Source organism: Chelonia mydas, chromosome 2, assembly GCF_015237465.2.
Source record: "Chelonia mydas isolate rCheMyd1 chromosome 2, rCheMyd1.pri.v2, whole genome shotgun sequence".
Taxonomy (NCBI): domain Eukaryota; kingdom Metazoa; phylum Chordata; order Testudines; family Cheloniidae; genus Chelonia; species Chelonia mydas.
Genome location: NC_057850.1, coordinates 3,460,039 through 3,487,409, shown reverse-complemented (window position 1 = coordinate 3,487,409; position 27,371 = coordinate 3,460,039). Strand labels below are relative to the sequence as shown.

General features: G+C 49.3%; 1 protein-coding gene across 1 annotated transcript in view; it reads left to right on the top strand.

Moving 5' to 3' along the window:
• Positions 1-555: 555 nt before the first annotated feature.
• The window catches only part of LOC102945113, a 52,171-nt gene continuing 25,355 nt past the window's right edge, over positions 556-27,371 (top strand). Inside the window, exons 1-5 of the mRNA XM_043541900.1 lie at positions 556-815; positions 1,272-1,569; positions 6,277-6,437; positions 7,119-7,416; positions 8,123-8,268. Of these exons, the coding sequence (XP_043397835.1) occupies positions 731-815; positions 1,272-1,569; positions 6,277-6,437; positions 7,119-7,416; positions 8,123-8,268 (988 nt within the window). The 5' untranslated portion in view covers positions 556-730. The remainder of the gene's footprint in view (positions 816-1,271; positions 1,570-6,276; positions 6,438-7,118; positions 7,417-8,122; positions 8,269-27,371) is intronic.

Here is a 27,371-nt window from a genome sequence, read left to right as displayed (position 1 = left end):
GTCACATGCTTTCACTGTCCACTTTCCTCACCCAGCAGTCTCCCCTCAGAATTCCTCAGTCCTGCTTCCATCTGCAAGTCTGAGCTTTTCCCTTCAGCTGCCTCATGTCTTTGCTCCACAATCTGCTCGAACCCCCTTCTAAACTCAACCAGGCTTTCCACCTGCATCTCCAATCCTCGGATCTTTTCCTCCATCAGCTCTATCAGGCAGCATTTCATGCAGACAAAACTCTTACCAGGTGCCCCCTCCAGGATCACGTACATGCTGCAGCTTCCACATCCAGTCATCCTCATTGTGTCTTCCACGACGTGGGTCACTCCCACTGCTGCCTCTGTGTCTGTCATCACCTTCCCACCTAAACCCTGTTAGTCTGGGAAACACAAACCCCACCAAAACGCCACCACCCACAGCGAAAACAAACCCCCAACAATCAAACTCCACTGAAACTCCCGTTTACAGCTCTGTTTGCTGGCTTCTGTGCCACGGCCTGACTGGCTGACGGGCTCCCTTTCTAGGACCCCGAGGCAGAGAAGCCCCGCCCCCTAATCAGGGCTCAGCTTCTCTCCCAGCACAAAGCCCCTACAAGCCTCTACACATACAAATAATACAAATACCTTCTCCTCCAGCAGAACTCCCACTGCATGTATGAGCTGCTCATCTGAAACTTGCTAGGGCTGTAGTTTATTCTGAATAAAATATTCATGTGCTCTTCTATGTTGACAGTGCAAGGATGGAGTTTCTCTGGCATCTACTAATGGTGATCGGGATCCTGGCAGGGACTGGAGTGTCTCAGGAATGCACCGCACAACCAGGGGGTAAGGAGCTGGCACAGCTTGAATGGAAACTTGTTCCCTTTCATGTTCTACCCCATTCCCTTTGGCCCCAACCTCTGCCGAGTGAGACAGCAGAAACCCTGGGAGACTCTTCCCTTCCCACCACTGACCTGGGCAGGGGCTCCAGCTGGCAGGGGCAGACGGGGGAGGCGCCATCTGAACATCTTGCCCCATTCCTGCCTTGGGGAGCAGCTCCAGCTGGGTATGGGACGTGGGGGGCTGAGAGGGGCTCAGCCTGGGCTGAGAACCCAGCGCTCACCTGCTGTCACTCCCGTCACCTGGGGCCATGGCTCCCACTGTGAACCTGGCTCTCATGCAGTGGCTGGTTTGTGTGTCACTGCTGTGACGTGGCTCTGGCTCCGTGTGGGATAAAGGGGGTCTGGAGCCCCCCAGCGAAGGGCACGTCCCACCTCCCCTCTTCTCGCCCTCTGATTCCAGCTTGGAACTTGGCGCTGCGGTGCCCGGCCACTCAGTCCTCCACATACCAGAATTACGGACCTGAAAAAGCTGGGGCTGAAAAGGCCGTGGATGGAAACCACAATGGGATTTGGGACAATGGCTCCTGCACCCACACCGACTGCGAGACAGAGCCGTGGTGGAGGGTGGACTTGGGCAGTCCTCGGTCTGTCTCCGCGGTGATGGTGAAGAACAGGGAGGACTGCTGTGGGGAGAGAATCAAGGGGGCCCAGATCCACGTGGGAGACTCCAAGGCTGGCCATGGCAAGGACGACCCCATGTGAGTTGCTTTCCCATGCTCTGGAGTGAGACGACTCCTCCCGGCTCAGTCACAGGGGTTGGGTCTCATTGCCACCGGGGCCAGGGCGAGGTCTATTCCCCTCGGAGCTGCCTGGGGCTGGAGGTGCTGGGCTGGCGGTGCTCTCAGCTCCTGGCTGGAAGGGAACCGCATGTCACTGAGCACAGCGACCGCTGCAGGGCAATCCAGGGTAGAACAATCCCTCCAGGCCCCTGTGTGTTCTCTCTCTGCCGTCACAGCTCCTGCCCAGGTAGGATCATCACATCCAAGGCAACAGGAACAGATTTTTCTGAAATCCATAGATTTCTAAGGCCTCAAAGGACCTTTCCAGTCATCTAGTCTGACCTCCTGTATTGCACGGGCCAGAAAACCTCACACAGGGATTCTGCACTGAGCCCACAATTTCTCTGTGAGGTATAGTGCATCGGTTAGACAGATGTCCAATGTTGATATAAAGACTTCAAGGGAAGGAGAATCCACCGAGTCCCTCAGTCACTTGATCCAGTGGTAAATGGCCCTGACTGATAAAACAGTGACCCTTATTTCTTGTCTGAATTGGGTTGTGATGGGGAGTAGGGCAGGCAGCATCTCTTACAGTGTTCCCTTCGCCCTGTATAGATACACAGAGATGTAGGGCAGGAAGGAATCTCAAGAGGACATCTAGTGAGTCCCCCAATACTGAGGCAGGACCAAATATACCTAGACCAGGGTAGTCAATTTTTTTGTCAAGCTCCAAAGTTCCTGGTCAAGGTATAGTCAAGATACAGACTCCAGAGAAAATAATAAACAAATGATGCTAATAAGGGGATAAAAAGATTTCTGGGGTGTGTTCAAAAGTGTCTGGTGGTCCAGATTTGGCCTGCGGTCCACCTATTGACTACCCCTGGCCTAGAGCATCCCTGGCAGGGGTTAGTGTAACCTCTTCTTAATCCCCTCCAGTGACGGGGATCCCACAACCTCCCTTAGTGACCTATTCCAATACTGAACTGTCCTTATAGCCAGAAAGGTTTTCCTAACATTTAATCTAAGTCTTCCTTGCTCCAAACTAAGGAGATTACTTCTTGTCCTACTGTTGTGGACATGGAGAGCAATTGATCGCTGATCTCTTTGTAACAACCTGGGCTGCTGGTCACATGCCCCAGAAGCGCCTCTTACCGTCCGAGTGCGGAACTGTGGTTGTGTCCTTGCCTCTGTTTCCCTTCGTGGGCTTTCAGGGAATTCAGTGAGGGCTGGATGTAGTGAACATTAGTGCCCCATCAGGGGTCTAATTTATTTAACCAAAGGCCAAACCACGGTACACAAGCCAGCGTTCATCCCCATGAATCCTAGATGAGGGAGGAGGGGAGTAAACCTTCGCCTGTCTGCCCCGCTTGACTCCATCCATCTCCTTCATCCAGGCTCCTTACCTGTAAGCAGGGCAAGATTTACACTTACGTGCCCCTAGGCACAGCATCTTCAGCGCCCCTCCTCCCTCCCCACGTGGCCCTGGGACCCCCCTACCAGGAGCCCTGTGTGCCCCCTCTGCCTCCTAACCTGGCTCCAAGGAGGCTGCGGTGACTTGTCACCTGAGGAAAAAAGGCCCCCCCCCCGTCACCTGCCTGCCAGCTGTTTGCTGTCACCCGCCAGACCAGTCAGCCTCAGCCTGCTCAGGGTGTTCTGGAGCCACAGCGACCCCTGGAGGGTGAATGGTGGAACTGGAGCACATTTTCTGCAGAACAAATAAATTCTACTTCTCTTGGGCAAGAATTCTGTGCATGCTGCAAACATCACCTAAGGGGAGAGGGCACGACATGAGACCAGCGGTGTGTGGGGCATCTTGGCAGGGGATGGGGCAGATGGAGAGGCTCCCTCCCTCCCTCCCAAGAACTCCTGAGCAGTGTGGCCAGCGTCAGCAGGGCAGCAAAATAGCCCAAAATACCACAACTCACAACTACTAAAAATAACCTGGCAACTGACAGCTAAAAATAGCCCAATTGGGTAGAAAATTGCATACTTGGCAACCTTGGGTACCCCTAGAATGCCGGAGCCCCATCGCACATGTCTACTGTGCATAATTGGAAATCTGGTCCTGCCTGTAAGGCTCACTCAACCTGGGTCCCTGCTCTGGAGTCAGCCCTCCTGCCATCACCTTGGAAGGGTTCCCTCTCTGGATTCAGCCCCCATGAGGTCAAATCACTGCAGCTCTTCTCTGCAGGACGTGTAGTTCCGCTGGGACTGGAGCGCCTGCCATTGGCTGGAAAGGTCCCTTCTCTATGACCAGCTTTCCCTCCAGACTTGGCATTTCCCCGCTTTTAGCATCACTTCCATCCAGGACACCTTTCCTAGGTTCCCTTTCCTGGGGCGCTCCCTAACCAGCTCCCCTGAGAAGCCCTTCTCCTCAGGAGCTTCCTCTGTGATCTGTGTGTCCTGATTGAGCCCTCATAACCCTTTATTAGGCCCAGGATTTCCTTAACTAATTGACGGACACCCAGCCACCTAGGGAATTAACTGCTCACAGGTGGATCTGGGTTGGCTCCTTCTCCTTAGCAGAGCTTGTCACGGGGAGGCTGGGTGCCTGACCTCCTCAGGGGCCTGCTACCCTGAGACACAACCTGGGTCCTGTCTGAAGACTGTTATCATGACCCCCATCAGCCTTCTTGTCTCTAGACTAAACACACCCTGTTCTTTCAGCCTTTCCTCAGAGGTCAGGTTGTCTAAACATCTCATCATTTTTGTTACTGTCCGCTGGACTTTCTCCAATTTGTCCACATCTTTCTTAAAGTGCAGTGCCCAGAATTCGATATAGTTAAGCCCCTTTATTTTTAGTTTAAACTGATTTTTACCGAAGAAATCTCGGGTTTTATAAAAAGCATTATCCATTTTTATCCGATTTTTCTCCTTACTTTTGTATCATTCAAGTATATAAAAAACCCTTGTTTTATTAGGAAAATACAATCCATTGCGTGACCGCTAGGTATGACGATAACACAACGCTGCCTGTTGAAGTAAGGCTCTGTATTAGTCTAGAAGATACACCTAATAAACAAACAGGCACGCACGCAAGCTCTGAAGGGCATGCGCATCTGAACGTACTGATGAATCTCACACCCACGACGTACACATTTCAAGCTATTAGCAGATAGCGGTTTAAAGATTTGACACTAAAATGGGAAGAAAACGAAAATCTGTATCAGAATACGTTTCAGAATACAAGGAAATATTCAAAAGTTTAAAAAAAAACCAATAGAAGAAAAGGATGAAGTTGAGTGTATGCGCTGCAAATGGTGTGGCCCAATTATTAAATGTCAATATTGATAGGGTCAGAGTTCTACGTCAACAACAGTAACCCTGTTTTTTTCAAATGAAAAGTTTTATTTGCGGATTAGAGAGGTCTTGTTTTCTTAAACTCGGAGGTGGCCTTGTGTTTTGAGTTCTCTTTTAGTTCTGCAGCAAACCACATTGAATTCCGTTCATCCAAGCATTCATCTACTGCATCCTTTTTCCCCCAGTCCTTCCATCCACCAAAATAAACCTCCATACTTATCCAGAAAAATTAAGTTTCTTCCATCGATTTTTCACCTGTTTTTGTTGTTATAATAAACATAGATAAATACCTGGGAAAAATTAAACAAAATAAAACCCAAACCCGAAAGACCCTAGATACAGTATTCCTGCTGAGGCCTCACCAATCCTGAATAGAGCAGGACAATTACCTCCCATGTCTTGCGTACAACGCTTTTGTTGATACATCCTAGAATGACATTTGCTTTTTTTTGCAATGAAATCACACTCTTACGTCCTATTCGGTTTGGGATCCGTGATACTCCAGATCCTATCCAGCAGTACTCCAGCTAAGCCCCCTTTTGTGGTGGTGCATTTGATTTTTCCTTCCTACGGGCAGTACTTTGCCCTTGTCTTTATTGAATTGAATCTTGTTGATTTCAGACCAGTTCTCAAATGTATCAAGGTCATTTTGAATTCAAATCCTTTCCCCCAAAGTGCTTGTGCTCCCTCCCAACTTGGTGTCACCCATAAATCTTATAAGCACACTCTCCACTCCATCATCGAAGTCCTTAATGAAAATATTGAACAGTACTCAAAACAGAACGACCCTTATGGGAAACCCCGAGAAACATCCCTCAGTTTGACAGTGAACCATTAATAACTACTCTTTGAGTATGGTTTTCCAACCAATTGTGCACCCACCTTCTAGTAATTTCCTCTAGATCACATTTCCCTAGTTTGCTTGTGAGAATGTCACATGGGACTGTTTCAAAAGCCACACTGAAGTCCAGATATATCACATCTGCCACTTCCCCTGTGTACTAGACCAATGTCAAAGAAGGAAATTAGATAGTTTGGCATGATTTGCTCTCAACAAATCCATGCTGGCTACAAAATATAACTTTGTTATCCTCTAGGTTTGAACAAACTTATTGTTCAATAATTTCTTCCTGTCTCGTTCCAGGTATGGAAGTTGGGCTGATTGATCTAGAATTCCTGACGTCCTCCTTGTTTCCCTTTTTAGAGAGAGGTTCTATGTTTATCCTTTTTCATTCCTCTGGGACCTTACCCTTCCTCCATAAGTTCTTGAACAAATCATTAATAGTTCTGAGATTGCTTAAGAACTCTAGGATGAATTTCATCAGGCCCTGTTGACTTGAATACATCTATCTTGTTTTGTCTTCTTGGCTTCTGCTCTGTTTTTAGGTGCGGGACCATCACCGACACCAGACTGGGATCCGTCAGCACCATCGCCTGCAACGGGCTGAAGGGCCGCTACGTCACCATCATCATCCCAGGCAGGAGGGGGATTCTCACTCTGTGTGAGGTTGAGGTCATAGCTCAGGGCTGTCCCCAATCACCAGTGGGTAAGGAGCTGGCACAATGTGAATGGAAACTTATTCCCTTTTATGTTCTACCCCATTCCCTTCTGCCCCAACCTCTGCCTAGTGAGACAGCAGAAACCCTGGGACACTCTTCCCTTCCCACCGCTGACCTGGGCAGGGGCTCCAGCTGGCAGGGGCAGATGGGGGAGGTTCCATCTGAACATCTTGCCCCATCTCTGCCTTGGGGGGACCAGCTCCAGCTGGGTATGGGACGTGGGGGGGCTGAGAGGCTCAGTCGGGGCTGAGAACCCAGCACTCACCTGCTGTCACTCCTGTCCCCTGGGGCGAAGGTTCCCACTAGGAACCTGGCTCTCATGCAGAGGCTGGTTTGTGTGTCGCTGCTGGGACATGGCTCTGGCTCCGTGTGGGATAAAGGGTGTCTAGAGCCCCCCAGCAGAGGCGGCGGAAGCTTCCTAACTGTGTGTGTGTGGGGGGCACCAACAGCTGAACCAAGACCCCACCCTCATGCCACCCCTTCCCCCAAGTCCCTGCTCCTGCACCGCCTCTTTCCCACCAAGACTCCGTCCCCTCCCCCCGTTGCTAGTCCTTATGGCCAGTAAAAAATGGGAGAGCCATGTTCCCCTGCCCCCTCCTTGTTCCGGCGCCCCTGTACCCTAACGATGGGCATGTCCCACTTCCCCTCTTCACGCCCTTTGATTCCAGCTCAGAACTTGGCGCTGGGACGCCTGGCCACTCAGTCCTCCACTCTCAAGGAATACGGGCCTGTAAAAGCCGGGGCCGGGAACGCCGTGGATGGAAAATGCGATGGGATTTTGGACCATGACTCCTGCACCCACACCGAGCAGGAAACAGAGCCGTGGTGGAACGTGGATTTGGACTCTCGGCATTCTGTCTCCACGGTGATCGTGAAGAACAGGGAGGACTGCTGTGGGGAGAGAATCAAGGGGGCCCAGATCCACGTGGGAGACTCCAAGGCTGGCCATGGCAAGGACGACCCCATGTGAGTTGCTTTCCCATGCTCTGGAGTGAGACGACTCCTCCCAGCTCAGTCACAGGGGTTGGGTCTCATTGCCACCGGGGCCAGGGCGAGGTCTATTCCCCTCGGAGCTGCCTGGGGCTGGAGGCGCTGGGCTGGCGGTGCTGTCAGCTCCTGGCTGGAAGGGAACCGCATGTCGCTGAGCACAGCGACCTCTCCAGGCCCCCCTGCATGTTCTCTCTCTGCCCTCAGAGCTGCTCCTCGTGTAGAATTATCTCATCCAAGTCAACAGGAACTGATTTTCCTAGGATCCATAGATTTCTAAGACCTGAAGGGACCTTTCCGATCACTTAGTCTGACCTCCAGTATCACACTGGTCAGAAAACTTCACAGAGTGATTCTATGCTGAGCCCATCCTTTCAGTGTGAGCTGCAGTGTATCTATTAGACGGTTGTCTAGTCTTGATTTAAAGACTCCAAGGGAAGGAGAATCCACCGTGTCCTCGGTTATCTGCTCCCTCAGTTAATGACCCTGACTGATGAAATGCGTACCCTATTTCTAGTCGGAGTTGGGTTATGATGGGAACAGGGACACACCGTCTCTTACAGTCTGTCATTCACTCCGTGCATTGGGCTCTGCAGGCTCAGAGGTAAAGGGTCAGCAGTCCTGCTGCCAACTCGCCTGTGCTCCCTAATCTCAGCCTCTCGCTCTTGTCTTCTGCTCTTTGCAGCTGCGGGACCATCACCGACACCACACCAGGATCCATCAGCACCATCTCCTGTAATGGGATGGAGGGCCGTTACGTCACCATCACCATCCCGGACAGGGTGGAGTCTCTCACCCTGTGTGAGGTCGAGGTCTACGGCACCCCCGTGGGTGACTGCTAGGAAGCAGGAGTGACACAGTCCATGGTGAGGGGAAGCACCTCTCCCTGGGCTGGGGGCAGGAGAAGAGGGAGGTTGGTGCAGAAATGAGCCGCTTTCACCTAATAAACTCCATTGGTCCCTTCCTGCATCTCTCCTGTCGTTTGTCTCCATCCCGCGCCATTCTGGCCATGTCTCCCCTCCCCTTCCCTGCCCCTACAGCAACGTGGTTCTGATCCCACATGAGCCACGGGGGCCTCAGCTCCAAAGCCCAGATGGCTTTGGGTTATCCAGCTCTTCTGCTGCTGCTTCCGGCCCTTCCCTCCTCCCAGTGCCCATTCCCCAGCTTGCTCACCCCCTAAGTACAACCCGCTCTCTGGCTCCCCTGCCCCTTCTCCCAACCTGGGGCTGAGGCACCTGTTCTCCATTCCCCCATCAACCCAACGCTCCTTAACAGCTCTCCCCACAACTCCAGCTGCCCTGCTGTCGTTGCTAGTCCTGGGCCATCAGCAGAGCGGGGCTGGCTTTGGCCTGCCCATCCACGAACTCTGCAGCTGCTTGGCCCCTTCTGGGACGCCTCTGACCCTGAGGAGCCCCAGGAGGCTGGAAGAGCAGAGCTGACAGCTGACATGGGGCCAGATTCCCGGCAGGTGCAATTGGGCACAACTCTGCTGGTGGCACTGCAATTGCAGCCGCTTATGCCAGGGCTGAATTTCACCCATATATTGTGCACAGTAAACGTGAGCCAGGCAGTGGCAACAAAGCGGTGTCCAGCCCCGAGCCCGGGCAGCAAGGTGACTATTAATGTGTGGAGGAGTGCGGCCAAGTTCCCGTCGTAACAGTTTGACGTACGTCTGCTGTCATCATCCTGGCGTCCTCCCCCACAGCTCGGCCGATGCCCCTCAATCCTGCCGCCCAGCCTCCTGTTATCCCAGAGAGCCGTGTTTGCTGAGCAGACCCAGACATTCGTGGCACTTTGTATTGTGACTCTGCTGTGGGCAAATGGCCAAAGGAGACATTGACTTTCTGTAGACTCATAGGCTTAAAGGTCAGAAGGGACCAGCATGATCATCTAGTCTGACATTCTGCACATTGCAGGCCAAAGAACTTCACCCACCCACTCCTGGAACAAACCCCTAACCTCTGGCTGAGTTACTGACGTCCTCACATCATGATCTAAAGACGACACCTTACAGAAAATCCACCATTTACACTTGTTTAAACCTGCAAGTGACCCATGCCCCATGCCGCAGAGAAAGGTGAAAAATCCCCAGGGTCTCTGCCAATATGACTCAGGGGAAAATTCCTTCCCAATCCCAAATATGGCCAGTTAGACCCTGAGCATCTGGGCAAGACCCACCAGACAGACACCTGGGAAAGAATTCTCTGTAATACCTCAGAGCCCCCCCTGCCTAGCGTCCCATCACCGGTCATTGGAGATATTTGCTGCTAGCAGTCACAGATCAGCTACACACCATTGTAGACAGTCCCATCATACCATCCCCTACATAAACTTATGAAGTTCAGTGTTGAAGCCACTGAGTTTACACCTTCATTAAAAATCCTTGCTATTGGGCTTGAAATTTCATGTGCCAGGTACTTTAATATTCTTGGATGGAGATTATACGGGTTCCCAATTAAGTCCCATTAAGATGTTTGAGTTTTAATTCCACCTCAGATTTGGTCATTTCGACTTCCGTATCCTTATTCCCTTTAGCCACCCAGCCCCTACCTGTAAGCTCTTCATTACCATTATTAAAAAGTCAGGCAAAGTATTTGTTTAGGAGCTGTGCCATGCGTAGATTATCTTTCATCTCCACCCCATATCTGCAGAGGCCTCTGCTGGTTGATCTTGTAAAGTGATTAACACCATTTATTCATTGGACAAAGACACCCCCACTCGCCCACCCACTCTTCAGGAATATTGCTGCAGGAACTGGGAGTGGAAGTCTGCGGTGGTTTGTAAGACAATCCTCAGCGTCTCCACTGGGGGCAGCAGCGTCACCCTGGACGAGGGGAAGGGAAGACAACTGGGGAGAAGGTGCTGGGCTAAGACCTTGCTCCTGCCTGCACTGGGGGTTCTTCTCTGAGTGACCCTCTGAAGAGAAGGGCTGAGAGCCTCGGCGCTGGGCCACTGAACCCTCAGTGGGCAGAGTCCTGGGACTCTTCTGTAGGGGGCACTGCTGCCCTGGCCCTAGATGCAGATGGGCCGGCTGGTCCCTGCTGGTGCGTCTCCATCTCTAATGGCCCCGGTGCAGGGATACAGGAGGGCTCGGCTCTGCAGGAGCGTGTGGCACAGGGCCTGAGGGGCCTGATTCATGGGGGAAGCCTGAATGTGACCCTGAAAAAGGGTCATGTTGTGGGTGGGATGAGGGGTCTTTACCCCTTCCTGGCTATAGGCACCAGGCAAGGGGTGAGGCCAGCCTGAGCTCATTCATAACCCATCACCAAAGCCTACCCCATCGCCCAACCTCCAAACCATCACTGACCATGACCCCATCACCCCACCCCTACCCTGTCATCCATCACCCAACCCCTGACCTATCACTGTCCCTGACCCCATCATCCAACCCCACTTTGTCACCCATCCCCACACCTCCATGACCAAACGCCACCCCATCAATGAACCCGACCCCATGACCTTTCACCCAACCCATCACCCGTCACTAAACCCAACCCCATTATTGAGCCCTACTGCATCACCCTAATCAAACCCCACCCGTCCTCTGTCACCTGCCCCAACCCCATCTCCTGTCACTGAAATTTAACTTCTCATCCCATGGTTCCTGACGTGATGGGTGCCCTGGCACTGTCCAAACATACTCCCTGGAGCCAGAGAAAGAACTGAGGTGGGTTAGCCCATGCACGGTGGTTATCCTCATGGCAGCGCATGAGGGGAGACAGCACCTGTACAGGCTGAGTGGACGCTGCTAGCAAAGTTCTCCAATCAGCAATGCAAGGACACAAGTGCGTCTACAATGAAGCACCCATGAGGACAGACACACATCGCGAAGAACCATCAGTACTGCACATGGTGAGTAACTTCCTTTTTGCATCCCAGGATCGCATTCACTCTCTTGGCCATGGCATAACACCAGGAACTCATATTCAGCCACCCCCAAATCTTTTTCAGAGTCGCTGCTTCCCAGGATAGAGTCCCCCATCCTGTAAGGCGGGCCGCATTCTTTGTTCCCAGACGTAGACATTTACCTGTATACTCCTGGGGGAATTCTGCACCACTGCACATGCACAAAATTCATGTGCTGCAGGGATTTTTTTTTTCATAGCAGAAAATACGTTCTGCCCCAAAGTGCTGCAGTTATGCCTTTCGCCCACCAGGGGCCACTGTGGTGCCAGAACAGAGAGTAGCCACTCCCCGGCAGGAGCAGCCCCAGCTGAGGATAGGGAAGAGAAGATGTTGCATTCCTTACAGTGCTCTGCCCTTGGGGCCACATCAGGAGGCATGGGATATGGGGGGTTGGACAGCATGGGGCACATGGCGCTGCTGGGGAGTCACAGACCGAGGTTCAGAAGGGCTAGTGGAGTGGGGGTGCAAGGACATAGGGAAGGGGTGGTTAAGTGGGGGATGCAGAGACACATGGGTATGGGGAGTGACTTAATGGGGGTGCAGGGACACATGGGGCAAAGGGGAGGGGGTGCAGGGACATATGGGGATGGGGGCAGATGTGCCTGATTGAATGAGAGAGGCTAGGGATCAGCCAAAATCTGCATGGGGGAGGCTCTCTAACAATCCCTCCCCACCCTCCAAAAAAACTGTTCCATACTTCTCCCACCCACACCCCACAACCCTCCAAGTTCACACCCAGACTATTTTCCAGCAATTACTTTCCTCTCCCTCAGCTCCTCTGTTACCCCTGACTCCCCCAAGCCTTTGCATTGCTTCTGAGGGGTGTGGGAAATACGTTTCTGTATTGTAGGTTAAATGAATTATTACTCAGAGTTCTGTATTAATATGCCTAATAAGGAATCTCTTTGTCAAAAACATTTCCTGAATCTTTTTTTGTTTTTCTGTATGGTTACAGACATAGTTGCTGACAGATATTTTGTAATAAATTACCAAAATAATTGAAACTGGTGTGATTATATTGTGTTATTTTGACAAATAAAATATGCAGAATTTTAAAATAATGTGCACAGAATTTTTAATATTTTGGTGCAGAATTCCCCCAGGAGTACCTGTATTGAAACACAAATTGTTTTCTTGCACCCAGTTTACCAAGCAGTTTAGAACGCTCTGTATCAGTGACCTGTCCTCTCCAATATATTCCTCTCCCGCAATTTTTGTCATCTGCAAACTTCATCAGTCATGATCTTATGTTTTCTTCCTGGTCACTGATAAAAATGCTAAATAGCATTGGGCCAAGAACCAATCTTGAGAAACCGCACTGGAAACAGACCCACTCAATAACAATCCCCATTTACAGTAACGTTTTTGAGATCAATCAGTTAACCAGTTTTTAGTCCATTTAATATATGCCATGTTCATTTTATAGCATTCTAGTTTTTTAATTAAATGTTGTGCGGCGTACCAAGTCAAAGTATATTACATCAACACCGTTACCTTTATCAAACAAACTTGTAATCTCATTGAAAATATACTGTTAGTCTGACAGGATCTATTTTCCATAAACCCATGTTGATTTGTATTAATTACATTACCTTCCTTTCATTCTTTATTAATTGAGTCCTATAGCAGCAGCTCCATTATCTTGCCCAGGATCAATGACAAGCCTATAATTACCTTGGTCATCCTGTTTACCATTTAAAAAAACTGTCACTGCATTAGCTTTCTTCCAGTCTTCCGGGACTTCCCCAGTGCTCCAAGTCTTATGAAAATCAATGCTAGCAGTCCAGCAAGCTCCTCAGCCAGCTCTTTTAAAACTCTTGGGTGCAAGTGATCTGGATCTGCTGATTTTAAAATGTCTGACTTTATTAGCTTCTGTTTAACATCCTCCACAGATACTAGTGGAACAGAAAAGTGTTATCACCATGTGACAAGAGTGTATCATTTGTTTCCCCCCCCCCCCAAATACAGAACAGGAATATTTATTGAACACTTCTGCCCCTTTTGCATTATTATTGATAATTCTATCATTTCCATCTAGTAATGGACCTATAACATTCTCAAGATTCTTTTTGTTACTAATACAGTATATTTTTAAAACTCCTTATTGTCTTTAAGTCTGGTGGCCTTAGATTTCTCCTTGTAGGCTTCCATTAGAAATTTTCTACAATTCCTAACTTCTGATTTATATTCATTACTATCATTTCCCCTTTCTTCCATTTGTTGTATTTTTTTTATTTTTTATTTTTTTTACAGCTGCCTTCACTTCTTCTCAAAACCAGGTTGTTTTTTTAACCAGCATGGTCTTCTTCCTCCACTGCGGAATTGTGGCTTTTTGGACACATAGTAAGGTGTTCCTAACTGATTCCCAATTATTCAGATTTTTCTGATTAAATTTTTCCTCCCAGTTGATTTCACTCATAATAGTTTTGAGCTTTGTGAAATTGGCCCTAGTAAAGCACCAAGTATGTATATTACTAGTCTGGACTGGAGACAGAGCTGCAAACAGACATTTGGATGACTGCTACTCTCTGATACCAACCGTGAGCAGGGCTTGGTGGATGAGCGAGGTGGTGTGGCCAAGGGGCTATCAGCTGGGAGATCTTCTCATGGGCATGTGAGAAGGGAGTTAGATGGATGGCTGCCAAAATTACTGGAGGTCAGAGCAGGCATTTTACTCTTTATTTGCTTATATATCCTGTCACTGTGTTATTTCATGTTGGACTGTTCTCCTTCCCATGGTAACGAGTACCTTGTTTGCACAAAGTCTCAGGCAGCTTGTAAGAGTTTCCACCTGCATCCTCGGATCAATCCTCGGATCTTTTCTTCCATCAGCTCTATCAGGCGGCACTTCATGCAGACAAAACTCTTACCAGGTCCCCCCTCCAGGATCACATACATGCCGCAGCTTCCACATCCAGTCATCTTCATTGTGTCTTCCACTGCTTGGGTCACTCCCACTGCTGCCTCTGTGTCTGTCATCACTGTCTCACCTAAATCCTGTTAATCTGGGAAACACAAACCAAACCAAAACACCACCCCCCACAGCAAAACAAACCCCCAACGAGCACCACAGCACTGCCAGACCACCACACACTCCCTTCACTAGCCGGCCTGTTCCTCAGCCTGGTTCTCCTAGTCTTCCCCCCAAACTCCCCTTGCAAACTCCTCTGTTTGCTGGCTCCTGTGCCGCTGCAGCTCTCTGTGCTACTGCCTCAGTGGCTGGCTACCTTTATAGGACCCCTAGTCAGAACAGCCCTGCCCCCTAATGAGGGCTCAGCTTCTCTCCCAGCACACTGCCCCTACCAGCCTCTACAAATGCCTTCTCCTCCAACAGAACTCCCACTCAAACTGCGGGCTTCAGCATTACTGGACCCCAAACACATATCCCTGCTGCCAGTCTTAGTTGCCAAAACCTGCAGGAAGTAAGGAAAGCCCAGCTCCTGCTGCTCTTCCCAAGGCATTATGCCCCATGATCTCTTGCCAACCTCTCCAACAAGGCTAGCTACGAACAGAGAGTCAGGCCTGCAAAGAATTTCAGATCTCTCTGAAGAAGGGGAGGGCTCTGACAATGCTCCTTTGCTGGACAACTTAGACATATCTGAGGAAGGTTTTCCAGGTTCCCCAGAACATTTGTCACTGGGACAGGACAAAGAGGTGCTGGTGTCAATAGCTGAGTGGCCATGAGAGAAGCCATCACAGGCACTAGGCCAGAGAGTAATTGAACAAATATAGGCCCTGTCTACACTAAATGCATGTGACAGGGTCTTCTGTCTGGTTAGCACTTCACTTATGATGAGCCAGGGGTCAGCAGTGAAGAAGCGGCACATATAGTCCTCTGGTTTATGGTGGGTCTAGTAGGAATCCTAAGACATCAGAAAAAGGTGGGGGGAATAAAGTGAATGTGACTTGGCGGGATGACCTTCTTAGCTGGCAGGAGGAAGTGAATCCTATGGCCAGAAGTTCCAGAGGGGATCGAACCTCTACTCCCTCTGTTGGTGAAAAGGGAAAAGTGCTGCCACATGGAGTTTCATTTGCATAGGCTACATACCCACAGTTCCACTAGTGACACTTGGGAAGTCACCGTAACTACCATGAACTTAGATTTTGGGGGCTAGTGGGCTCCCAGAAAAGTTCAGAGAGGGAGGGAAAAAGCTTATTTCCAAGCAGTCAGGATTTCGCTCAGGGCTTTTGTCTCTTTTCCCTGGAGACTCTGCAGTGAGAGACAACACAGACTGAAGACTTCCTGGCAAGAGATGATGCAATGCACACAACAACAGCAGTGGAGGTGGTGGACTTACCCTTGCTTCGAGTCTTGGAGATGAGGTTAGAGACCTTTCAAAAAGGTATGCTTTAATCCAGCTTTTGGGTGAGATTCTATGGCCTATGTGAGGGTGGGTTGGGCTGGATGGTTGTGGTCCCTTCTGGCCTTGGAATCTGTGAATCTCCTTGTTCCTCCCCAAGGCTCATGAAGGAAGGAGACACCAGGACTGTCTGCTTTGCCCTCAACATCTCATAATATTTACAGCTCTGCATTAAGACAATGGCTGTAATCAAATCTCATGCTTTCAGGCTTCAGCAGGTCATCTTTGGGATCAGAGAGGATTTTACTCCCGATGCACAGTTGGCCAGATGTATGCTGGAGGGTTATTCACCTTCCTCTGAAGCATCAGAGATTGGCCATAGCGGGAGATGGGGCATCAGGTGGACCAGAGCTTTGAGATGGTACAGGTGATCCTGTTTTAAATGCCTGGCTGAGTGGTCTTGTTCACATGCTCAGGGTTTAACCGACCGCCAGACTTGGCATCAGGAAGGAATTTCCCCCCAGGTCACATTGGCAGTGTAGCCAATGATTTTAGTATAGTATCCATGTATTGTGTGATGTTATGATCAATCAATATGTTATATTACATATATTTGTTATATGTTAATCGGAGTTGAATTATAGGATTATAAAAGTATAAGACTGATCAGAATTTAGAGGAACGATGTAGTAGACATGAGAAAGACAAACTGAAATGCAAGAAACGGTGGGCTGAGGCCTGCAAGACTTTAGCTTAGCTATTTTAGGCCTTGGAGACAAGAAATGATGGCGCAAGTCAATGACCGAGAAATAACCCGAAAGATTATGGGAAAGAGGTACCAACTGGTAATACTGTGAAAGTATAGCTGGGAAGATTAAATTTAAATTATAAAATGCTGTAACAACAAATATTGTCTCTAACACCTGCCTTAACCGCAAGATAAAGGTGGTATGTCAACGTTAACAAGAACCTACCCAGCCTATAGAATTCGGGGTCCCTTGTGTTTCCAGGGGACACAGACCAATAAGAAAGAGAGGGTTGACACTTTCATGTACATGTGCAGAATGTACCTATAGACAGATGCACAGTATAAGAAAGGGTGCCCAGAACAGGAAAATTGAGCTTCCTATGGGAAACTCCAGCAGGAACCACTCCTGTATTGATGATCAATCCATAAGAGGGCCAACAGACTCCAATACCATCTAGGAGGATGTGAGTATGTCTGTAGGTACTTATCTTTAGGAATTGTATATGCTGTGACATTTATAACTTTGTTGGTAACTTTAATAAAACTACTAAAAGATAGATGTCCTTGTAACTGTCTGTGTTATTTGCCTATGATTTCATGTGTTCCTATGAACTCTAGATCCAGAACAAACAGAGATAACGCTGTTGAACTTGAGACTGTAGCTGCCGGAGCTGAACCCACTGAAGTATGATACATATTAAATAGAGTAAAAGGCTACAGCAGGGACCTGCTTTCAGCTTTCTGAATAGTCCTGTGTTCTTATAGTGCAAGCATCGTGCACCTTCCCTGACCAGCCCACAGTGATACTGGTGAAGAGTCCCTGATAATCCACCAACACGTCCATAATGCCTTCCTCTGCAGCATGAGGTGTGGATCACCCAGGCAGGTATCACCTAACCAGTTCCCTGCCATTGCAGCTGTCTTGGGTATTGGTGGCACCTCTGTCTCTCCTGTTCTCTGAGGCACACCTCAGTTTAATGTCCTGAGGACTAAAATGCTTTAGCTTATCTGAAGTCATTGGACTCAATACAGGGGTATTTGGGTGAAACGTAATGGCCTTTGCCATACAGGAGGTCAGAGTAGATGCTCTAATGGCCCCTTCTGGCCTTATACACTATGAAACCTAAAAGCTGAGTGGACCCTATGAGGCCCCCCTCCCAGTGACTTAGGCCATATCTACACTGCAAGCCATGGTCAATGCAAGTTATGCCAACGTACAGCCGATTAAGTTTCTATATCACTCGGGCACGTGCATACTTGGCAGCTTGCATCGGCACTGCACAGGCTCTCTAGGAGCGCTTGTGTCGATGCAAAGTGCGGTGTACAATGGATAGGTATCCCAGTGTGCCACACACTGCCATCTGGAATCCATTTTGAAGCACTTGGGGGAGAGGAAGGTGATCAGGAACAGTCAATATGGATTCACCAAGGGCAAATCATGCCTGACCAACCTGATTGCCTTGTATGATGAGATAACTGGCTCTGTGGATACATGGAAAAGCGGTGGATGTGATATATCTTGACTTTAGCAAAGCTTTTGATACCGTCTCCCACAGTATTCTTGCCAGCAAGATAAAAGAGTATGGATTGGATGAATGGACTATAAGGTGGATAGAAAGCTAACTAGATTTTCTGGCTCAACCAGTAGTGATCAACGGCTCAATGTCTAGTTGTCAGCCGGTATCACGTGGAGCGCCCCAGAGGTCGGTCCTGGGGCTGGTTTTGTTCAACATCTTTATCAGTGATCTGGATGATGGGATTAATTACACCCTCAACAAGTTCACAGATGACACTAAGCTGGGGGGAGAGGTAGATATGCAGGAGGGCAGGGATAGGTTCCAGAGTGACCTAGACAAATTGGAGGATTGGGCCAAAAGAAATCTGATGAGGTTCAACAAGGACAAGTGCAGAGTCCTGCACTTAGGAAGGAAGAATCCTATGCACTGGTACAGGCTGGAGACCGACTGGCTAAGCGGCAGTTCTACAGAAAAGGACCTGGAGATTACAGTGGACGAGAAGCTGGATATGAGTCAGCAGTGTGCCCTCTTTGCCAAGAAGGCCAACAGCATATTGGGCTGTATTAGTAGGAGCATTGCCAGCAGATCGAAGGAAGTGATTATTCCCCTCTATTGGGCACTGGTGAGGCCACACCTGGAGTATTGTGTCCAGTTTTGGTCCCCCCACTACAGAAGGGATGTGGACAAATTGGAGAGAGTCCAGCGGAGGGCAACAAAAATGATTAGGGGGCTGGGGCACATGGCTTACAGGAGAGGCTGAGGGAACTGGGCTTATTTAGTCTGCAGAAGACAAGAGTGAGGGGGGATTTGATAGCAGCCTTCAACTACCTGAAGGGGGGTTCCAAAGAGGATGGAGCTCGGCTGTTCTCAGTGGTGGCAGATGACAGAACAAGGAGCAAGGGTCTCAGATTGCAGTGGGGGACGTCTAGATTGGATATCAGGAAACACTATTTCACTAGGAGGGTGATGAAGCACTGGAATGGGTTACCTAGGGATGTGGTGAAATCTCCATCCTTAGAGGTTGTTAGGATATAGATATTCAGGCCTGTCTGTAAAGGCCTATACTCTAAGAATTTAGGTGTATTCTTATCACTTGGCTAGTTCTAGAGGTACAAAAGAAAGAATCAAAATCACTGTCTGCCGGTGTAAGGGCCTTCTCTTACTGTGACAGTTTGAGGCCCTGTGCTTAGGCTAAGGCCTTTGGCTAAGCAGCAGAGGCAGCCATAAGCTGGGAAGCGACAGCTCACCTCCTCACATTCCAAACTAGTCACATTGAAATCAGGTGCTATTGGGCTGTTAGGAATACAATCCTGTCCTGATAATGCCTGTCACCTCCAGAGAAAGGGAAGTGCCTAGAAAATATAAAAGGAAACTTACTTTGATAGCATTCTGTCTGGCAAGAACTCACTTATCAATAGCTGGGATGTGAAATCCTCACTTCTGTATTGTTTTGTCATTATAATTCCCACTTTGCTATTGTTTATTGGCATGGTCTCTGTCTGGTTCTGTGACTGTTTCTGTCTGCTGTATAATTAATTTTGCTGGGTGTAAACTCATTAAGGTGGTGGGATATAATTGGTTAGCTAATCATGTTACAATATGTTAGGATTGGTTAGTTAAATTTCAGTAGAATGATTGGTTAAGGTATAGCTAAGAATATTACTATATAAATTAGGGGCAAACAGGAAGTAAGTTGGGATTCGAAAATAAGGAAAAAGGAACTTGTATTTAAGCTTGCTGGAAGTTCACCCCAATAAACATTGAATTGTTTGCACCTTCGGACTTCGGGTATTGTTACTCTCTGTTCATGCGAGAAGGACCAGAGAAGTGGGAGAGAGAAGGAATAAGCTCTCTAACAGAGGTTTTTAAGGCCCGGTTTGACAAACCCCTGGCTGGGATGATTTAGTTGGTGTTGGTCCTGCTTTGAGCAGGGGGTTGGACTAGATGACCTCCTGAGGTCTCTTCCAACCCTGATATTCTATGATTCTATGATTCCCAGCATGCAACTTTCTCCATCCCATAATGCCAGCCTACCTAGCGAAAAACAATTCAAGGCTGTTGGTGGTGCTCATGGAGAAGCTGCGGACAGGGGAGCGCCGTTTCTGGGCCCGCGAAACCAGCACTGACTGGGGGGATCGCTGTTAGCCGATGGCCAAGGATGTTTGGTGAGGTGCCAGCTATGCCCGTTTATACCATCCGTGACTTTAACCGCTAGGACGCACTGTCCCTTCGCGGCGGGCAGCCCGGGCTAGGCTGACGGATGCCCCAAGGTCCTAACCACCCGTGACTTTAACTGCTAGAGCTCAGAGCTCCTTCGCAGCGGGCAGTCAGGATTGACTGACAGGTGCCCCAAGAGTTTGCCCCGTGGAGGCGGCACAACTCAACGCTAGGCTCTTAGTACTCTCACCTAATGGCCAGGCTTTATAGCCAAAACGGCTGAGGTTCTTTAATTGTGTTGGCTGCTTTACAGTAAACCAGAGAAACAAGTCAGGCTTACGCACAAATGGTTACCAAAATTTATTAAACTAGATTCTAATCATGTGGTTACAAAATTGCTAGTGCCTACTTATTTAAATGTAGAGATGTTACACACACAAACAAGTTACAAAACTGAAGCCACAATCCCAAAGAAAGAAAACAAAGTATAGAGCTCTATTTCAAAATATGTGTACACTAAAGATAGGAGATCAGGTGTGGGTGCTTCTTACCCTCCTTGCATCTCTCGATGCCAGCGGTGCCAAGCCAGGATCGGTCACTCAATTCTGCAGAAAGACGAATAAGGGACAAGGCTTAGGGACCCTCTTAGCTGCAGAAGCCTTGGGAGGCTGTCACTTATCTGACCAGCAGATAGATAGTGAAAAGCACTCAAAAATCATGGTGCTGTAGGTCCCCTACTTATACCTCTGTACTCCTTTATTCTCTTTCTCCTTTCTTATGCCAAATTGGGGCTGGTCTGTCGGGGTGACGCCAGCTCTCGCAAGAGTAGTTCACACTTGCAAGGGAGAGAAACAATAAGTTTCGACTACCGGACATTCCTTTTATTAGGGTAAATATTTTCCCACCTAGGATGTTGGGGTGTGTGCATCACGCTATTTAGTAGGGGCTAAGAGCCATGTCTGTCACAGCGCCTCTGCCTGCTGTGAGCCTAATCGTTGTATATGTTCCCAGAGGCTCATTGTAGCAGCACACCTGTGCTTTTCACAGCTTCAAAGGCTGTGCTGGAATTTATGTTAAGTGCCCTGTTCCGTGTGTTTCCAGCAATGCTGGTCTGAGGGGGCGGGGCTGGCTGTCTGGCTACAATCGCATCGTCAGGCAGGTTTGGGATGACGAGCAGCGGCTGCAGAGCTTTTGGATGCGAAAGGCCACCTGCCAGGATCTGTGTGCTGAGCTCGCCCCAGCCCCGCAACGCATGGACACCAGAATGAAAGTTGCATTGACAGCAGAGAAGTGAGCAGCGAGAGCACTCTGGAAGTTTGCAACAACAGATTGCTACCAGCCATGGGAAATAGTTTTGGAGTTGAAAAATCCAGAGTGGGGGCTGTTGTTATGCAAGTGTGCAGTGCCATTAATCATCTCCTGCTATGCAGGGCTGTGGCTCTTGGCTACGTGTAGGACAAAGCAGATAGATTTGCAGCAGTGGGGTTCCCCAGTGGTTGTTGGGCAGTAGATGGCACGTATATCCCTGTTTTGGCACCACCCTACGCTGCCACAGAGTACATCAACAGAAAGGGCTCCTGGTTTTATCTGGTTATGGAAGTGTTGGTGGATTACCAGGGACGTTTCACCAATATCAACGTGGGCTGGTCAGGGAAGGTGCATGGTGCTCGCACTTTCAGAAGACAGGACTGTTCAGAAAGCTTCAAGCAGGGACATTGTTTCCTGACCGGTGGATCACCACTGGCGATATTGAAATGCCAATCGTGATTCAGGGGGACCCGGCCTACCCCTTTCTCCCCTGGAGAAGCTATATATGGGCTACCTTGACAGCACCAAGGAAAGATTCAGCTTCTGGTTCAGCAGCTGCAGAATGACCCTTGAATGTGCTTTTGGTAGACTGAAGGGACGCTGACAGTGTTTACTCACTGGACTGGTCTCAGTGAGGAAAAATATCCCAATGTGTCTGATGTGTCCTTCATGATATCTGTGAGGCAAAGGGGAGAAAGCTGCCACCAGGGTGGAGGTGGACAGCCTGGGTGGTGACTTTGAACAGCCAGACACATTGGCTATTACAAGAGCCCAGTGTGGAGCTCTGCAGTTGAGGGAGGATTTGAAAGAGACTTTAATGGTCAGTCTCAGTAGAGTTCTGTGTTGGAATGTTCTCTGGACCTGGAGCTTTGCGTGCCTCTAAGAATTATGTAGGGCTTGCAGATCATATCTAAATATGACCGGGTATTTTCCTGAAGTGAAGCTATGAATTACATGGTGCTTAGTTTGTATTTCCATGTACTGTTTGCTTTGACTGCTGCTATGCGTTCCGCAATATTGGTTGTGCACAAATAAAGATAATTCGATTCTCCATAAACACAACTTTACTCAGTGGGGGGAAAAGAATGCAGAAAAGTAATGTGCAAAAACCCCCACACAGCCAATGTTATACAGATTTTTAAGATAAATTAATGGGGTGAAAAATTAAAATGAGAAAGGAAGTAAACACTTAGGTCCTTTTGAGTGCACAAATAAACTCTGTTGTGGCTACATATACGCTGACCTGTGAGAGCCACGTTTTGCATCTGTGGAGCTGTGGCTGGTTTTCCTTGCTGTCCCCTGTGCATTGCCTCATGCATTTCCCTCTCCTTGCCCTGCTTGGACTCCGGGGCCTTTTCCCTATCCTCTTTCTTTCTCCAGGCTCTTGATCCTATTGGCCCTCCAAGCCCTTTGTTCATGGTCTAATGCAGCACCAGGTCCCAGGACCCCACAGAACCCCTCCCTCATCAGGGTCAGACATTCTGAGGGTGCCGAGGGGGCACCCCTCAAGGCAGCCATGCCAGAAGCTGCTGATGAAAACAGACAGAGATACCATTGGATTTAATCACAATGGCAAGGGAAACGTAAGTTTCAAAGCTCCTTTCACTTATTCCCATAAACTCTTTTAAGAAGACAGGCTTCCTGTGAAAACACTTCAGCTTTGGAGCACCTCAGTACAGCACCGCTCTCTAGCTCCAGCTATGGTGAGTATGGCCCAGAAGGGGTGAGTAGGCGTGTTAGGCTATAGATATTCAGGCCTGTCTGTAAAGGCCTGTACTTTAAGAATTTAGGGGTATTCTTATCACTTGGCTAGTTCTAGAGGTATAAAAGAAAGAATCAAAATCACTGTCTGCCGGTGTAAGGGCCTTCTCTTACTGTGACAGTCTGAGGCCCTGTGCTTAGGCTAAGGCCTTTGGCTAAGCAGCAGAGGCAGCCATAAGCCAGGAAGCGAACAGTCACATCCTCACATTCCAAACTAGTCACATTGAAAGAAGGTGCTATTGGGCTGTTAGGAATACAATCCTGTCCTGATAATTCCTATCACCTCCAGAGAAAGGGAAGTGCCTAGAAAATATAAAAGGAAACTTAGTTTGATAGCATCCTGACTGGCAAGAACTCACTTATCAATAGCTGGGATGTGAAATCCTCACTTCTGTATTGTTTTGTCATTAGAGTTCCCACTTTGCTATTGTTTGTCTGTATAATCTCTGTCTGGTTCTGTGATTGTTCCTGTCTGCTGTATAATTAATTTTGCTGGGTGTAATCTAATTCAGGTGGTGGGATATAATTGGTTAGCTAATCATGTTACAATATGTTAGGATTGGTTAGTTAAATTTCAGTAGAATGATTGGTTAAGGTATAGCTAAGAATATTACTATATAAATTAGGGGCAAACAGGAAGTAAGTTGGGATTCGAAAATAAGGGAAAGGAACTTGTATTTAAGCTTGCTGGAAGTTCACCCCAATAAACATCGAATTGTTTGCACCTTCGGACTTCGGGTATTGTTGCTCTCTGTTCATGCGAGAAGGACCAGGGAAGTGGGAGAGTGAAGGAATAAGCTCTCTAACATCTTGGTGCCGTGACTCGGATACATCGCATTGGATAGGTGAGTGCCAGCCTGTAAGTCCCCCTCCCCAACAGTCCGCGCAGCTGCTTGGAGGGGGTATTGGAACTCTCGTGATGGTAGTTGCGGGTTCTGGCAAGCTGGGGTAACGGATTTTTTGAACAAATGGATAAGGAAGAATCAGGGCCCATACCAGGTGCAGGGGTTCACCTGGGATGAGATTGAGAAGGAGATGGGAGAGGTTTTGGGAGACCCCAAGGGAAAGGAGTGTAGGAAAAAGGGAATGGTATTACAAGGTTTGTGTGCTGGGATGGCATACTGGGTAAAAAGGGAAGCTGATCTCCTCCAACACATTAAGGATTTGGAGGGGATTGTGGATCAGCAACGGATTTTAACAGAAAAATCTGTGTTAGCAGTAGAGGTAGCGGATTTGAAGGCACGGGATGCTGCACGGACAGAGGAGTCTTGCCAGGCAATCCGGAGAGAGAGGGACGAACTGCTGGGGAGAGTAGGAGACTTAGAGGAGGAATTGTATCATTGTAAACATGGGGGCAATGGACTTGGGGACCCCAAACCATCCGCCCCACTAATGGAACTGAAGGAGACACCTCCACCACCCTACCCTGAAAAAACACTGTACCCACCACTGCCAGTGGACGTTGTAAGCCGGCAATCCACAGTTACAGGCCCTGCGAGAGAGGCTACCCGGGAGGAGCTGCAGGAGGCAGGAATAGTGGCCCCGGTTGCGGGGTGGGGGGACCAGGCCCCACAAGTAGTAGAACAGGCAGAAATCCGCCCCTTGTCCCTGAAGGACCGGGAGGCAGTACTGGGCCGTTTGGGAAAGGTACCCCGGAATGATTGGGATCAGTTTGTGCTGTGGCTAGTGGAGGTGGGCAGGGAGATGGAGGGTCTAACTCGTGAGGACCAGGTGATCTTATGGCGTAGTCTTTTGGGACGAGGTACCTTGGGAATCGATGTGGCAGGAGTGGCACACCCATTTCTAATCCCCGGACAGGTGGCAAAACACTTGTTTGGGGTGTACTCTCGTACTGCGGGGATGAATAAGATGAAGCGAATCCCTGGGGAAACAGGGCGGGATACACTTAATCGCATACAGGCATGGGCACGGTGCTGGGTGGATCCCCTGGATGGTCCATGGGTGATGCCACAGGCAGGGGCACCGGGACCTGGTGGGGGTGTGGAGCAGGGTAGGGGTGTGGAATTGCTGGAGAAATGGTTGGAGCTGAGCAATCCGCAGTTCGTGGGGCATTTAAGGTTGCAGCACCCTGAACTTGCTCCCAATCAGCTACCCCAGTTTCTGGAACAGGCAGATGTGTGGAGGCAGATGCATCAGGGGGAAGAGCCAGTCCATGCTATTACTGCGGGGGATCAATACAAGGTGGAAAGGAGTGGGTCAGCCTGAGAGGAGGAGGTAGAGGGAGAGTTCGTGGCTTTGGGAGGGTAGTCAGGGACGAGCGGGCAGCTATAGAGCAACAGATCCAGAGACTGCAGGCTAAACTGACTACCCATGATCTTACCAGATCAGGGGGAAAGTGGCCCCGGAGGCCAGGGGACTGGGACTGCCTGAAATGCCAGACACACAATTTTGCATGGAGACAGGAATGTGTTCGGTGCCAGGACCCCCGGTCCCCCCATGAACCAGTGGGAGGGACAGAGGTGGGTGCTGCAACTTAGGGGTGCCCTGGGAGGCGTCCTGTCCATGTTCTCAGTTTAGGACGGGATGCATCTGGTCGCCCCACGCTCCAGGGGGCAATCGACGGGAGTCCCATGAGGGATTTTTTGATAGACACTGGAGCAGCCATCAGTTTAACCACATGGGGGCAGGGGAGACCCTCAGAAGGGACTGTGACAATTGTAGGGGCAACAGGAGGGGAGACACAGTTAACCCTGAGGCGGGGACAAATCAAAGGAATCTGGGGGGAAGGGGAGATTATGTGGGGTTGTAATGATATGCTTCATCTGTTGGGGGCAGGAGATTTACACAAACTGGGACTTGTACTGGATTTAGCCAATTGGGTGTGTTTACTGGGGCAAACGCAGGACGGTCAGGGCTATACCATTCCCATGGGGATAGCCACTATGACCATTAAAGCAGCACATGCCCTCCCACCACCCCCGGCTGGGTGGGAACACATCCCTGTGTGGGCGAAGGATAACCTGGATTGTGGTAGGGGCAGCATGGAGGTACTGATGGAGGGAAGTGACCCTCCCCCACAGAAACAGTATCCTATTCCTCGGGAGGCATTGGCAGAGGTGGGGGCAACTATTGGGCAATTGGAACAGAGGGGACTGATTCGGGCAGTTGCATCCCCTTGTAATGCTGCTGTGTGGCCCGTGAGGAAGCCAAATGGTACCTGGCGCCTCACTGTGGACTACAGGGCACTAAATGCTCTGGCCAATTCGCCAGCCTCAGTGGTGGCAGCGTACCCTGAAATGTTGGCCCGTATTGGACCCCAATTCCGAATTTTCACTGTTTTGGACATAGCTAATGGGTTTTGGTCTCTGCCACTAGCTACCTCATGTCAGTATAAAACTGCATTCACATGGGAGGGCAGACAATTCTGCTGGACAGTCCTACCCCAGGGATATAGGGACTCCCCTGCAATTTTTCACAGATACATGAGACAGGCTCTGGAGGGGGTGGATTCAGCAAGGTGCATACAATATGTAGACGACCTGTTGCTAATGTCAGGGACAGAGGAAGAAGACAGGGAACTAACTGAGCAGGTCCTGCAAGCTTTGGCAAGAGCAGGATTGAAGGTCAATGGGAAAAAGGCTCAGATGGGACAGACAAGAGTGACCTACTTAGGGGTGGAAGTGTCTCAGATGGGAAGGGAAATCGATAAGGGACGGGTGCAACTGATCCAGTCCCTGCCACTGCCTACAGATGTTAAAAGCTTGCAAAGTTTTCTGGGTCTAACTGGATTTTGCAGGGATTTTGTGGCCAATTATGCAGAAATAGCCCAGCCTCTATTTGATCTAACCCGAGCCTCAACTTGGGAATGGTCAGAAGAGTGTACTGAGGCAGTGAGAGTGCTGAAGGAAAACCTGGCCAGTGCTTCAGTGCTGGCCTCCCCGGATGGGGAGAAATTCTTTTATCTGTATCCTTTGGTATCGGACACTACCATTGGTTGTGCATTAACACAGGAGTATGGAGCAAAGGACCGACCTGTGGCCTTTGCCTCTCGACTTTTGAGTGCTGTGGAATTGAAGTATGGATGGTGTGAAAAGGTGCTGTTGTGCACCTACTGGGGGGTAGGGAAATTTAAATACCTTACGGGAATGCAGAAAGTAATAGTCCGATCTCATCATGACCCCCTGCGGCTGTTAAACATGCACACTATCTTACAGGGACAAGTGAGTGGGCAGCGTATTGCTAAATGGTTGCTGGCTCTACAGGCAGAAAACATTA